This window comes from Canis aureus, chromosome 9 (genome assembly GCF_053574225.1).
Source record: "Canis aureus isolate CA01 chromosome 9, VMU_Caureus_v.1.0, whole genome shotgun sequence".
NCBI classification, from domain to species: domain Eukaryota; kingdom Metazoa; phylum Chordata; class Mammalia; order Carnivora; family Canidae; genus Canis; species Canis aureus.
This window is the reverse complement of record NC_135619.1, coordinates 6,986,350-7,001,784: the sequence shown is the minus strand read 5'-3', so window position 1 is coordinate 7,001,784 and position 15,435 is coordinate 6,986,350. Positions and strand designations below refer to the sequence as shown.

General features: G+C 53.9%; 1 protein-coding gene and 1 long non-coding RNA gene across 10 annotated transcripts in view; one reads left to right on the top strand and one right to left on the bottom strand.

The window, feature by feature from the left end:
• Positions 1 to 6,093, top strand: part of ZFHX2 (zinc finger homeobox 2) — a 33,021-nt gene extending 26,928 nt beyond the window's left edge. For all 6 annotated transcript variants that reach the window (XM_077908666.1, XM_077908664.1, XM_077908668.1 and 3 more), the window contains 2 exons: positions 147 to 3,623; positions 3,881 to 6,093. In XM_077908666.1, the coding sequence (XP_077764792.1) occupies positions 147 to 3,623; positions 3,881 to 4,860 (4,457 nt within the window). In that variant the 3' untranslated portion in view covers positions 4,861 to 6,093. The remainder of the gene's footprint in view (positions 1 to 146; positions 3,624 to 3,880) is intronic.
• Positions 1 to 14,667, bottom strand: part of LOC144320321 (uncharacterized) — a 30,446-nt gene extending 15,779 nt beyond the window's left edge. For 2 of the 4 annotated variants that reach the window (XR_013385844.1, XR_013385847.1), the window contains exons 1-2: positions 14,161 to 14,665; positions 12,582 to 12,737 (exon numbers count right to left, since the gene is read on the bottom strand). This is a non-coding gene — a long non-coding RNA (uncharacterized LOC144320321). Of the gene's footprint in view, positions 1 to 12,581; positions 12,738 to 14,160 lie in introns of all 4 variants that reach the window. The other 2 variants (XR_013385845.1, XR_013385846.1) reach the window with 2 other exon arrangements.
• Between the last annotated feature and the right edge of the window lie 768 nt (positions 14,668 to 15,435).

Here is a 15,435-nt window from a genome sequence, read left to right as displayed (position 1 = left end):
TGCCAAGTGACAGGAAAGGGCATTTGGGCTCCACAGAGTGGGAGGATCTGAAGACACCTGAGGCAAGGATTGAGTGCCCTAGATATTGAGTGGGTGGGGTCTGACTTCAAAGTTCCCTTCTCAGGGCACCCTTGTCTCTCCTTCAGAAGGCCCTCACCTGACCCCAGAAGCCAGTCCTGATCCTCTTCCTGAGCCTCCCCCACTGTCAGCCGAGACCACAGATAAGCTCCTGGGAAGCCCTGATCAATCCCCATCTCCAGCCTCATCTCCAGCCCCTCGGCCTGAGGCCTCAGCAGAAGAAATGGCCCCTCCACCTGCCGTGGCTGAGGAGGAAGAGGGGGGTGTTGGAGAGCCCCGGCCTGTGGAGCCAGCCCCAGCTGATTCTCGCCACCCTCTGACCTATCGGAAGACCACCAACTTTGCCCTGGACAAGTTTCTTGACCCTGCCCGGCCCTATAAATGCACCGTGTGTAAGGAGTCCTTCACGCAGAAGAATATCCTCCTGGTCCATTACAACTCTGTCTCCCACCTGCACAAGATGAAGAAGGCTGCCATTGACCCATCCGGCCCTGCCCGAGGAGAGGCAGGTGCTGCACCTCCTGCCGCCGCTGCCACAGACAAGCCCTTTAAGTGCACGGTCTGCCGAGTGTCCTACAACCAGAGTTCCACCCTGGAGATCCACATGCGTTCAGTTCTGCACCAGACTCGCTCTCGGGGGACCAAGACTGACACCAAGGCCGAGGGGCCAGAGCGTGGCCAAGAAGAGCCCAAAGAAGGCGAGACTGAGGGGGAGGTGGGCACTGAGAAGAAGGGCCCTGACCCTGGTGGCTTCATATCTGGGTTGCCCTTCCTGTCACCACCTCCACCCCCCTTGGACCTGCACCGATTCCCAGCCCCTCTCTTCACCCCACCAGTCTTGCCCCCCTTCCCTCTGGTGCCCGAATCACTGCTTAAGCTCCAGCAGCAACAGCTGCTCCTGCCCTTCTACCTCCATGACCTCAAGGTGGGGCCTAAGCTGGCACTGGCTGGGCCTGCACCCCTGCTGTCCCTGCCAGCTGCCACGCCTCCTCCCCCTCCCCCACCCCCCAAGACTGAGCTGGCTGAGCAGGAATGGGAGCGGCCCCCCATGGCAGAGGAGGGGAATGAGACAGGGCCCACCTCCCCCCCCAACTCAATGCCCAACGAAGCAGCCCGCACTGCTGCCAAAGCCCTTCTAGAAAACTTTGGCTTTGAACTGGTGATCCAGTACAACGAAGGAAAGCAGGCTGTACCCCCTCCTCCAACCCCACCCCCACCAGAGGCCCTGGGGGGTGGGGACAAGCTGGCCTGTGGGGCCTGTGGGAAACTCTTCTCCAATATGCTTATCCTCAAGACACATGAAGAGCACGTCCACCGCCGATTTCTGCCCTTTGAGGCCCTGAGCCGTTATGCTGCTCAGTTTCGAAAGAGCTATGATAGTCTATACCCACCCCCTGCAGAACCCCCCAAACCTCCTGATGGGTCCCTGGATTCACCAGCTCCCCAGCTGGGCCCTCCCTTCCTGGTCCCAGAGCCTGAGACCGGGAGTACCCGTCCCTCTGAGGAGCGAAGCCGAGCAGGACGCTGGCCCCCAGAGGAGGAAGAAAGTTCCAGAGGGAATCTGCCTCCCCTAGTGCCTGCAGGCCGCAGGTTCTCCAGAACCAAGTTCACAGAGTTCCAGACCCAAGCCCTGCAGTCTTTCTTTGAGACCAGTGCCTACCCCAAGGATGGAGAGGTGGAGCGGCTCGCAAGTCTCTTGGGCCTGGCCAGCCGTGTGGTGGTGGTATGGTTCCAGAATGCCCGCCAGAAAGCACGTAAAAATGCCATTGAGGGTGGGCCTGTGCCAACCGCAGGTGGCAACGGGGGAGCCTCTGGCTGCAGGCGCTGCCATGCCACATTCTCCTGTGTTTTCGAGTTGGTACGGCACCTCAAGAAATGCTATGATGACCGGCCCCCTGAAGAGGAGGAGGAAGAGGCAGAGCGAGGGGAAGAGGAGGAAGAGGTAGAGGAGGAGGATGCAGAGGAGGAACAGAGCCTGGAACCCCCGACAGGGCCTGAGGGTCCATCACCAGGACCCCCAGACAGGGAAGAGTTGAGCCAAGCAGAGGCAACAAAGCCAGGAGGCAAAGACCCTGAAGGGAGGGCCCCTCCCTCGCCTTCCCCAGTCCACACTTGTGACCAGTGTGCCATGTCTTTCCCTAACCAAGACCTCCTGGCCAGTCACCGGAGGCTACACTTCCTGCCATCTGTGCAACCCAGCACTGCCCCTCACCTCCTAGATCTGCCCTTGCTGGTGTTTGGAGAGCGAAGCCCCCTGGTGGCAGGCACTCTGCCAGTGCCAGGGCCGCCACTCAAACGGAAGCAGGAGGAGGGCAGCCTGTCCCCCACAGGCAGTGAAGCAGGGGGTGGAGGGGAGGGGGAGCCCCCCAAGGACAAGCGCTTGCGCACCACCATCTTGCCAGAGCAGCTGGAGATCCTGTACCGTTGGTACATGCAAGACTCCAACCCGACACGCAAGATGCTCGACTGCATCTCTGAGGAGGTGGGCCTCAAAAAGCGAGTGGTGCAGGTCTGGTTCCAGAACACCAGGGCCCGGGAAAGGAAAGGCCAATTTCGAAGCACCCCTGGGGCAGTGGTGCCCAATCCAGCAGTCAAGCCCCCAATCACATCTGCCCCTGCAGCCTTCCCCAAGTTCAACCTCTTGTTGGGCAAGGTAGATGATGGGACTGGAAGGGAGGCCCCAAAGCGAGAAGCACCTGCTTTTCCCTACCCCCCTGTCACCCCTGCTGCTGGTCCCCTGCCTTTTCTACCACCTGGGAAAGAGGCCACTGCCCCAACACCAGAGCCACCTCTACCTCTCCCACCTCCCCCTCCACCCAGTGAGGAAGAGGGTGCAGAAGAACCATCTAAAGCATCTCCAGAGAGCGAGGCTTGCAGTCCATCTGCAGGAGATCTCAGCGATTCATCTGCTTCCAGTCTGGCCGAACCAGAGTCCCCTGGGGCTGGAGGAAGCAGTGGAGGAATGGGAAGTGGGGCCGGGGTTCCAGACGGAATGGGGCAGCGGCGCTATCGGACCCAGATGAGCAGCCTGCAGTTGAAGATCATGAAAGCCTGCTATGAAGCCTACCGTACCCCGACGATGCAGGAATGTGAGGTGCTGGGGGAGGAGATTGGGCTGCCCAAGAGAGTCATCCAAGTCTGGTTCCAGAATGCTCGTGCCAAGGAAAAGAAGGCCAAACTGCAGGGGGCAGCAGTTGGTGGGGCTGGGGGCGGCAGTGAGGGCCCCTTGGGAGCCCAGCGCACCGACTGTCCCTACTGTGATGTCAAGTATGATTTCTATGTCTCCTGCCGAGGCCACCTCTTTTCACGCCAGCACCTGGCCAAACTCAAAGAGGCAGTCCGAGCACAGCTGAAGAGTGAAAGCAAGTGCTATGACTTGGCCCCAGCACCTGAGGCACCCCCGGCTCCCAAGGCCCCACCTGCCACCACACCTGCCTCTATGCCCCTCGGGGCTGCCCCGGCCCTGCCTCGCCTGGCCCCGGTCCTCTTGTCTGGCCCAGCTCTGGCCCAGGCCCCGCTGGGCAGCTTAGCTCCTTTCAGTTCAGGTGAGTGGGAAGTTGGGAGGGGTTGGGCTTCAGAGAGCATCTCTAATGATGTGCCCCTCTTTTTCCTCCTTGACTCTTCCCACCTCCAGCCTCCTGTGGCCTTCCTTAGTTCCAGTCTCTGGGGAGAGAAGGGAGGGAAGGGTGCATGGCATCTAGGTGGTGGGAGTGGGTGAGGGTGTGGCTGGATGTGGCCTATAGCAGGAATGATGACAGGCCAGGAGGTAGCTAATCCTTCATCACTCCTTCCATCTTCCTAGGCCCTGCAGCCTCCTCTGGCCTCCTCGGCCTCACCACATCAGTTCTGCCTGCTTCTACAGTGGTCCAGACTGCTGGCCCAGGCTGCCCCTTACCTCAGAGACCTGTGCCCGAGCAAACTAACACCTCCACAGCAGGCACCATTGATCCTGCCCCAGGTCCCCCTACTGAGCCCTCTGGGGACAAGGTCTCCGGTGAGCGCAAGCCAGTTGCAGCCCCCACCAACTCCTCCACTGATGCCCTCAAGAACCTCAAAGCACTGAAGGCTACCGTCCCAGCCCTCTTGGGGGGCCAATTCCTGCCCTTCCCATTGCCCCCTGCAGGGGGAGCCACACCACCAGCTGTCTTTGGCCCCCAGGTGCAGGGGGCCTACTTCCAGCAGCTCTATGGCATGAAGAAGGGGCTATTTCCCATGAACCCTGTGATACCTCAGACCCTCATCGGACTGCTCCCCAACGCCCTCCTCCAGCCACCCCCCCAGCCCCATGAGCCCACAGCCACAGCGCCTCCAAAGCCTCCTGAACTGGCTGCTCCAGGGGAGGGGGAGCCCGGGGAGGCTGACGAGCTGCTGTCAGGCAGTACTGGCATCTCCACCGTGGATGTGACCCACCGCTATTTGTGCCGCCAGTGCAAGATGGCATTTGATGGGGAGGCCCCAGCCACTGCTCACCAGAGATCCTTTTGCTTCTTTGGGCGGGGCTCTGGAGGTTCTGTGCCCCCTCCACTGCGGGTGCCCATCTGCACCTACCATTGCCTGGCATGTGAGGTGCTGCTGAGTGGGCATGAAGCCCTGGCCTCTCACCTGCGCTCCTCGGCTCACAGGCGCAAGGCGGCCCCACCCCCAGGGGGCCCACCCATCACCGTCACCAATGCCACCACTGCTGCCACGGCTGCTGTGGCTTTTGCCAAAGAGGAAGCAAGATTACCTCACACGGACTCCAACCCAAAAACTACTACTACCTCTACACTTCTAGCTTTATAAACAGATAAACCAAGATGGGGGAGAGAGGAGGGCCTCAGGGCTCCCTCCCTTACCCCAAGGGGTGTTTGGTGGGAGCTCAGATCCCTCACCCCAACCTCGGCTCCGCCCACCTCACAGGAATCTTTCAACTCCCACCCTCAGTGGGCTTCACATACCCCACCTCCAGCAGAGTCCTGCCTCCTCCCTGCACCTTCCTTACCCCGCCACCCCAGCCCCTAGACACACACTGATTCTCTGCGGCTCCTTGCCCTACGTCTTTACAGACACACACCCATCTTGTCATGTTGATGGTCCACTCATCTCTGCCCTGCCCACCACACATGAGATCTATCCTCGAGTCCATCTTCCTACAACCTTATCCCCACTGGATTCCCAGTCACCCCCCGACATGGTCAACCCCTGCAAACACATAAGTATATGTTATCCCATGCTGTTCCACTGACTGAGGAAACACAAAAAAAAAAAAAAAAAAGAAAGAAAAGAAAAAGAAAGAAAGAAAGAAAGAAAGAAAGAAAGAAAGAAAGAAAGAAAGAAAGAAAAGCAAAGAAAGGAAAAAGAAAACCCAAGACAAAGAAGGGGGAAGGAAAACAAACTTTGCTATTCCTCCTTCTCTCCCTACCCCCTTGTCTAGAGCACCACACAGCTCCCAAACTTTCCAAATACCCAGTTGGCTTCCAAGGTTGGAGCCTGGGATGGGCAGGGAGCCCACAAAACTAACCAAACTGGAGGTTGGCAGGTGGGAGAAGTGCTCACAGCCCACTCTCCCCACACTCCTCCCTCCTAACCCTCTCCTCGCCTGATGAGCCCCTGCGGCCTGGACTCTAGGGGAAGCCGCCGCCAGGAACCCCTCTGCCAACCCCCACCCTGCACCCTGGGAACTGCAGTAACTTATTCTCAAAGGCTTTAAACACAGAGATCCTCTCAGCAGCCGTGGGCCTGCCCCTTGTCCCAGCCCTGCCATGTGGAGGGTCCAGCCTCTGGGACCGGCGCTGCCCACCAGCGGCAAATCCAAAGTTCTTAAAAAAAAACTGAAACACACACACACAACCAAAAAAAAAAAAAAAAGAAAAAGAAAAAGAAGAAAAAAAACGAGCGAGAGAGAGAGAGAGAGAGAGAGAGAAAGTACGTGCGCACATGTGCATGGGAGAGAGATGGAGACAGAGGAATGAACTAAAGTAAAACATAAACTTGGAAAATACAGAAAAAAAAACTGCAAACTCTCCCATCAAACAAGTGTTTTTGTTTTTGCTTTCCTGTTTGTGTCCCCCCCCCTCCCACCCCTGCATTAAGGGTTTCTTTAAATCACTAGTCTTTGGAAGACCAAATGGCTTTAAGTCCTTGCAAGGGTACAGTGATGCTCAACACAGAAAGCTATGATGTCTGGCCCTGGCCATGCCCAGTGTCAGAGGCTAGTAATGGGGAGAAGAGCCTGGGGACTGGGGAGAGACCTCCCTTTGCCCCCTGAGTTGAGTACTTACCAGAACACCCCTTTGTTCCCAGCCGCTAGTTAGAAAAGTCAGTGTTGTCCAATATGTTGGTGGTCCCAGGAAGAAAGGGGTGGACAGTACAGTGTGGTTTCTGGACCTTGGCGATGCTTCCCTTTAGTGCAGCTAGCCGCTGTGTCCTCTCATTTGCTTCTTTCACAAACCCCTACTTCTATTTCTGTGTCTAGGGGCCCCTTCACATTTTTTTTGTCACTTGAAATCCTTGCCTTTGCGGGACCCTTGTTCCCACCTGTGTTCTTCCTCCTCATCCTCTGCCCTCACCCTTCTTCCCACTGGCCAGCAGCAGCTGCTGTGGGGACTGCCAAAAGGAGTCAGGCTTTCCAGGAGGCCCACAGAACTCTGGAGCTGAGGACAGCTGAGGGGGTGGGCAGGCAAGGCAATGATGGAAGCACAAAGCACAAGGTGAATCTCTGACAGGGTGCTATCACCAAGGGAAACCAACAAGAAGGATGAGCTAAAAGAGAGTCCCCCCACCTCTAACCTCATTGTTTCTGCCAGCATCAGGCATTAACTGCTAACCCGAGTCCAGCTAAAGTGGTACACGGTGGAAAAGCAGGTGTTTTATTTCAGCAAAGAAAAGCCTGCAAAAGCTTCCAGTCCTCCAGATAGTTCCTGCTACTGCCCTGGCCCAGGACCTCCCCTCGAGGTATTCTCCCTGTAAACTTTCTCCCTTTGGGCTTCTTGCACTACCAGCATCCATTTAATTTACGCACACAAGTTCAGTCAGCCTTGGGATTTCTACTTCCTGGCCTGTCACTCTGCCCTGTGAACAAGTTCATACCAAAGCAGTGGCTTATGTGCCGAATAGCTGGGAGGGGAGGGGGGGCCAAGTCCCTAGTGCCCACATGTCCTGTGATTCTCACTTCCAATCCAATCCATTTCTAAAATTACAAGTCCCAACTCGAGCAAACTGAGGTGGGGTGAGATTAATCATTCCAGTGACCCTGTTATAAATGCAGGCCCTACCACGGTCTTGCTCTGGCTGCCCCCTTCCCGCCTCTCAGCATCTCCTGTGTCCCTCCTTTCCTATCCTTTTCCTATTGAAATTCTGTGTATAAAACTATTTTTCTTAGCAGCATGTGTCAGGGGAAAGAAGCGTTTCACTCTGCTTTCAGGGAATGTGACTTTGTATATAAAAGTTGAAAACAAAATTAGAAAAGAAGAGAGGAGAAAAAGAGGAAACATTTTAAAGAAAACCGTGGCATACACCTGGTATGGGATGATTAGAGGTGTGGTGGTGTGCATTTTTAGGAGTTCACAACCAGGACAGGTTGGCTTTAGTTTGAACTGTGAACATTTTTACCTGGAGTTAATATAGTTAGAAATCCCTCCTCCTCCTCTTGCCCTCCAGCATATTCCCCTACAGCAGGACACCCTGGTCTAGAGACACTGCGTAATGGAGACAGGCTGCCTCTAAGCCACTGTCATTATAGGAGCCCTGTAATTTGAAAGACAAGAGTCTGGCTGATTGTGAAGTTAGGTTTGCCATTCCATGTTTCCAGTGGCTGGAAGTCTTCCTCCTTAACCCCATTTCAGACCAGAGGTCCCCAGCAGCAACGCTCCCACTTCAGAGATGTGCAGTGGGACGTTCTGTGGGAAGGAGGGCCAGGTCATCAGCCTCTATGCAGAATGCTAACTAGAGGTGAACACCAGGTCCCCCTGGATAAACTGTGTTGCTTTCCCTGGGGAGTAGTAGACCCAACTTCAATGCCTGGCACATCAACACCAATCTTGTAGTACAGGCCCCACCTCAACCCTAAAGTGAGTTTGTATCCATGGCCCCTAGGATTGGTCTTCCACAGCCTGGGGTAAAGACCTAGGGTTTCTGACATGCCCTAAGGCACCCAAATTCTGGTCTAGCCTACTGACTGCTAGGATCAGTACCAAGGGACAGGAGGTGGAGGTGAGTTTGGCTGTTTTTGCTCCAAACCAGAATCCGTGTGGGGATGGCTCCAGGTACCCCATTCTCAACTAGGAACAAAACTCAGTCTTCTGGAAGAATATGAGAAAATCTGAAGCTGCAGCAGCCGAATGGGGTAGAGTCTGTAGTAGGGCCAGCAAAAGAAACCCTTTTTCTCTCAACCCTCTAGTCTCGGGAGTGTAATTTGCAGAAGCATGTCCAAGAACCAAGAAAGCCAACTATTCCAGGCCCAATAGCACCCATCTGCTTAATTCCTTCTATCTGTCCCTAAGCCAGTCATAGGGCTTATAGATCAGATCATCAATTCCCCAAACCTCCAGCAGCTTGGTTGTGTTAAGGCACATTTCCTCATCCAATCATTCATCTCTGTACAGAAACTCACACCTAAACACAGAGTTCTGTGAATATAACTGTACCAATGAAACAAGCATGCACAGTGTCAGAAACTGCAGCAGAAGCACCCAGAGTGAGCTATAGGGATACACACATGCCAGCAAGGATGGGTCCCGTCTGCACAGAAGCACAAGGGACAGGCCCCCAGTCCCGTCACCTACACTTCCCATAAGTACCACCAGCCTCCAGAACATCCTCATTTTCTCCACATACAATAGTAGGGGAGAACTGATAAACAGGGGAAATGTAACCACAGTCAGGAAGGGTGACCTAATGTTGTAATCCATGGGGGAAGGACCTTACATTCCTCTGCATTGTGACACTATCAGCAGGAGAGGTAAAAGAGAAACCAGGGGATCCCTGGGTGGCTCAGTGGTTTAGTGCCTGCCTTTGGCACAGGGCATGATCCTGGAGACCCGGGATCTAGTCCCACATCGGGCTCCCTGCATGGAGCCTGCTCCTCCCTCTGCCTGTGTCTCTGCCTCTCTCTCTCTCTCTCTCTCTCTCTCTGTCTCTGTGTGTGTGTGTGTGTCTCGCATGAGTAAATAAAATCTAAAAAATAAAAATAAAAACCAGAAGGAAACTGTAGGGAAAACTTCAAGAAGCACAAATAAACTGGGCTGGGACTCTGTTATAGGATGGGTAGGCACCGAGGAAGAGCTGTTTTCTCTCTAGGTTGCTATGGGAAGCTCAAACCACCAGCTGGAAGCACCTAGTGAGAAACTTGCAAGCCCTGAGGATGTCCTGGAGGACTAAGGAAGAAACGCTCGAATGCCAAGAAGTCCCTTGCCACAACAAGAAGGGCTACAGACCCAGTCTGTAGGAGTATAGCTTGGAAACACTGTGAAAAGGGCAGAGGAAAGAAAAGCCAGACAGAGAACATTCATAGAAGATCTAGACCATGGCTTACCAAGTCTGGGGAGAGATGGGAAGCAATCCCTAGGGAAAGCTGCCAGGGCGAGACTACACTTTATGGAGAGAACATAAAATTGGGTGAGGACTGACCCTGTTATTCTCCATCATACAGACAACCCAGACGACCTTCTATACAAAGGATAAACAAGGGGTAAAGGCCATGATTTCCTGTCAGTAGTTTGAGCCTGGTGCTTCCTGCAGCTCTCAGCCATAGAGAGGTGTCTGGCTAGAATATAGCAGGGAAGCAGGCTGATTATAAGTGAACCAGAAGGAAGGTGATGGGGGAAGGTGACCTGGGACTGACATTTTTTTTTTTTAAGTAATCTCTACACTCAACGTGGGCTCAAACTCATGACCCCAAGTTCAAAAGTTGGATGCTCCACCACTGAGCCTGCCAGGAGCCCCCTGAGGTTGACTCTTAATCCTACCCAACCACCACACACGCTTTTACACAAACAATGGCTGAAACAGGTAATTAGTAGGAGCTTACCATGCCCCACGTCGACAATCCTGGCCCGACATCCAACATTGTACCATGTCTTTTAAACTGGATTTGAACGGCACACACTGTGCTCATTCCCACCAAGTGCTCAAACGGCAGCATCATTTGCATCTTGCTGGGTATCTGCAGTAGGCTATGCCCTGTATTCTGCTGACCTCTCCTTCTACTACCCAGGACCCAGACCTGTTTCCAAGAAGTAGAATTAGGACTCATCCTGTACTGAGCCATAGAATTTACACACATCTTACTGGACCAGAGAGAGCCATCTCCTGGCCATGCTCCTAACCTAGTGGGTCTCAGGGGTGGTTTCAGAAACATAGGGCAGCGAACCATCAGAGTTTAGAAGTGTTCCCCAAGGGACTCTCCTGTGATAACTACTGCCAATGAGAAGCATGGTTCTAACCAGATAAATCTGCCTGATTTGACCTCACAATCTGTCCTATTCCTCCTGCTGTTCCCACTCAAAACACATTTACACACGTCCCACAACACACATATCACAGGCATGGCAGCATAAAGACATGCATGTAGTTGGGGAAGAAGATAGAAAAGGCCTTGAGAAATCTAGACTAGGTTAACTCTCCTATAGCTGACTCTTAGAACATTTTCTCCAAGTTCTGTCTACCTGCATTGTAGTCACCTGAGTGATGGCTAAAAATGCACACTTCTTCTTCTTCTTCCTTTTTTTTTTTAAATGCATACTTCTGAACCACACTTTCAATTAGCTGAATGAGAAACTCCTGAAGTGATTCCATGCTCTCTGGAGTTGAAGAACCCGATTTGGGCTACTCAGCCCCTATACATCTGTGACCTTCCCCTAACTCTCCAGCACCCAGGGCTCAACCCTGTTACACCAGGGGGTACCACCAGGGCCTAGCATCACCTCAGATTATCCTGCTGTCACTCCCACCTCCAACATCTGGGAAATCTGACTGTGTCTTCTGCTTAAGTTGGCTATTCTTGAACAGAAGAAAAGAAACATTGTCCACTCACCCATCTCACTGAGTGTCTCCCTGCTTTTTCCTCTGCTGTGGGGATCATCTCCCTTCTTCTGAAGCTGGCATCCACTTCCATAAAGGCTGAAACCAGAACTGCCCCAACCCTAAGCAGCTCAGTCCAGCATGGCAATGGCTCGGCTTTCCTCTGGGCAGGTCCTATCTTCCATCAGAGCCATCCAGCCTCCCTCAACATCACCCAGCCAAATCTACCTGAATCTCTTCCTAGTTACTAATCCACAGCTTCTAGCTACCTAGAAAGCAAGGAAAGCCCAACCTACTAGAAGTTCTTCCAGATGAAGGCCCAAGGCCCAGTTTTGAGGCATTGTTTCTGGAGTCACAGGGGTTGTCTGTGTCACCACAGATGCTGGGGACGCTCCTGCTAGAAGCCTTCCTCTTTATGAGGGCTCATTGCTGATCTGTGGTTTCCCTTCCAGGGATGGATTTCAAAGACATGGACATTTATCCAAATTCTACCTAACTGGGGTACCACTGAGAAATTTCTAAACACTGAATCTCCCCAAATAGTATTTCTGGAAGGACAAGACTTTATCTTTCTTGTATCTGCCTACCTCTCTAGGCCTAGAGCAACCTCTTCATTTTTCTAGGACTATTATTGAATATGGGCCTTTTAACAAGGGAGAAAGAACTGATTCATCTCAACCATAGCTCAGCCAATCACAAGGCAGATGAAATACATACAGGCACAAACCACCCCATACCCAAAAGCAAGGCCTGAGGGTCCCTCCTTCCTATTTCTCTTCCAATCTCTTCTGACACCAGTTTTGTGACAACATAGCTGGCTGGCCTCTCTACAGCTCTCATTCACCCTGCTGGTATTTTTTCTGTCCTCACTGTCCAGGGAGGTGTTATAGACCACTGGCCTGGAGCCCCAGACTTGGCTTCTTGCCTGTGCCCTTGTCCCTCTGTGTTCCAGCTTCCCTTGAGATAGCTGCTCAAGCACTGAGTATGGTAGCAGCTAAATCCCTTTCTTGGGGACAGTGAGGTAGGAGGGAGGTGGGTGTCTAGTTGGGGTTGGCTGGAGAGTACCGATGCAGCAGGCTGTTGGGGGTCCCTTCTCATGCCACTCCCCAGCACAGAGCTCTGCCTGATGCCGGGCATGCCCATGTGCACCACCCCCCCTCTCTCTGCCGCCAAGTGGCGGTCGTGAGCATGTTTGGCGGCTTTGGGTTTGCCGCAGTGCCAGGATCTGAGACACTGTTCACGTGCCAGTGCAGCACTGCCAAGCGTGGCAGCATCTAGTTGGTTGGGTGCCAAGCAGTAGGACCCAGATGGTGATAGAGAGATGAAAGAGGGGTGGAGGGGAGAGGGAGGGAGGAGAGGAAGGCACCAGGGAGAAAATCAGATACCTCACTTGTTAGAGTGGAAAGTCCAAATGGGATCCATAGAAAAGTGCCCTTCCCATTCCAGATCCCAGCTTAGCAAGCAAGCCCCACCCCCACCCCCACCACACTGGCCCAGTGACATACACAGACCAGGCAAGAGGATTTGGCCATCTTCAGCAGGAAACTGGCCGGGGGCCAGACAGGACTGCCAGCGCTCTCCATCCTTCTTCCTTGGGGTCTTGGCAATGGCCGCGCTTCCTCCTTTGTGTCCTCACGCCTCTCTCCGTCTGTTGTTCCACTCTCCAGTATAAGAGGGAACAGGAAGGAGGTCCTGGCAGAAAAAGTCTATCCTCTCAAACAACTCACTCTCATACACACACACACACACACACACACACACACACACACACCTTACTGTCCTTCTCACCCCTGGCACAGAAATCTTCTCAACCAGATTGGCAAGAGGCACTACCACCCTCCTCCATTCCACACAATGCCACATCCTGTGCCAGGCTCTTTAGGGAGTGCCAGCATCCATGCCTCACACCGGCACCCCTTGCTTTTCACAAAGGGCCAGACTGACAGCCCTGAGGAGCTCTCCCCAGGGAGCAGTGGCACAATCCCTTCTCCTGGCTCTTAGACAATTTCTTGGCACTTCCCTGGCCAGTCTTTCCACCACTTTACTTTCCCAGACTGGAAGAAGGCTAACTATCTCATAGTCCAACCGTTTCTCAGAGCTAAGCTCCAGAGGGACAAGGAACATCATTAACATACCCCTGTCCCTCCTCTCTGCCTCCTGGGGCCCCTGCTCCCACTGCCCCAGCTCAGGGCACCAGCCTGACGGGTGTGATGCCAATGGCCCCCGGGTAGCAATCCTTCCTGTCAGAGCACTAGGACTCCTACTGCCACCCCCCCTCCCCAATCGCCTCCTCCCATCTCCGCGGGCACAAGGGTGGCAGCTGCAGTGCCAATGCCTGTAAGCAGGCAGCATGAAGCAACTCATGCGCCCTGTTCTGCCCTCCCAGGCCCCAAACCTCTCCCCTCCTTCTTCCACTCTATCCCTCTGTCCTTCTGGTTGGACACTAGATTGGCAACCGCAGTGCCAACCCCCACCCATGCCCAGGAGGCTCACATACAGCATGCGCTTATGCGTACATGTACACGCACACACACACACACACACACACACACACGGCCCCATGAGTGCCAGGCAGCGGTGGCAGACACACAGCAATGCATAGTGACGGGTCTACCCGAGGAGGCAGCCAGATTCGGCACCTGATCCAGCACCCGTTTGGGATTGGGTGGGTAGCGGGCGGGCAGGCGGGTGGAGGGATGATGGAGGCAGACGATGGCCTTAGGTTGGCAGCCGATAGAGCTGGGAGAATGGAAGGAACAGATGCTCTTTGCCCAGCCTCCCTCCCTCTCTCTCGGAGATCAGTGCCAAGCTAGGGGGATGGGGAGAGGGGAGGATGGGGGAAGGGTGGCATTTGGAAAGCTGGCAGGCGGGGGTGGGGGGGGTGGGGGGAGCTGGGTCCGCCCAGGCTGGGCAGTGCCGGCACTGGCTGCCGCCTCTCCACTCTGCCATCTGTCTCGCTTCTCTCCCCACCCCCTTTCCCTCTCTTTCTCTCTCTCTCCTTCATCCACAGCAAACCAAAAAGAAAACAGGGTCCTCATTCTGCCCACCCCCAACCTCTGCCAGACCCCCTCTCCTCCTTCCCACAACTCACCACACCATACCACCACCAAGCCATCTGTGCTCTCTCCTCCTGGCTCGGTCACCTTCTTTCACTCGCCTTCGCCCTCATACCAAAATGGGTGCAATGTTTTAAATATATATATATATATATATATATATATATATATATATATATATATATTTAAAAAGCAACTTAAAAAACCCCCACAATTTTCTTTGGGAATGTCCTGTCCTTCTAAGTCTGGGTCCTCAGTGCCAATATTTATGGCAAGCAGTGGGAGGGGACCCTGTCCTCAGCTGGTGCCCATGAATCCCATGCCAAGGAGGAGGGGTGGCTGGGGTGGGGTGGGGGTGGAGTGGGGTATCCGGAGAGCTCTCTTCTCTCTGCTGCCTGTAGTGGTTTCTTTTTTTTCCTCCTCTTCCACTTCCGGAGCAGATTCAAATAGATCTAGAGCCTTCCCCACCCCCAGTTCCCAGGGCCCTTGTGCCCTTCTCTCCCTGCTTTTGATTTTATTCCTCAATCACCCTTTCCTTTTTTTTGGCGTGTGTGTACGTGTGCGTGCGCGTGTCTGCATCCATAGCGGTGGGCACGGTGCCAGCCACCACACAGCCATCTGCAATGCCTTCTGCAGCCTCCACTCTTTCTCCTTGCCACCTCCAGCCCCGCCCCCCCCTCCCCCCCCGCTCCTCTGCACCCCAGCTCTCCACCCCCCCATCATTAATTAGCTACTGAATTAATTAAATCGTGAATGCTAATTAACATTCCTACAGGGCAGGCTGCCAGGCTGGGAGGGCAGCGGGGGTGTGAAGAGGGGACTGGGAGATTGGGATGGGGGAAGAGGAAGGAGAGCCTGTCTGCTTAGAAGAGCAGGAAGGAGATGGAAAGACCCCAAAAGAAGGATGAAGGATAAAGAGGGCAGAGTGATAAGACATGAGTGTGGAAAATGGGGTGTAAAAACAGAGTCCAAGGGAGTGCAACCCAGCCTTTAATGCCCAAATAAGATGGCCAATTCCACATCCCCAAGCTTACCTTCCATCCCACGAAGTATGTACTCCTTAGGTGGGGGATTCCAGCAGCTTTTTTCCTTTATCTTATAGAAAATTAACCCCAAACCAGAGTCAACAGCTGTTATCTGTCAATCCAGCCACAGTGATCCTTAGACCAGGTCCCCGAGAGGAAGCTCTGGGCTCAGAGAAGCCCGAAGCCCATGTTGACTTGTCTTTCTCCACCTCTCTATCAAGGTGAAGGGGCAATCTGTGAGCATCTGCTGCAGGGAGGCATGGGGGACTGATATGGGG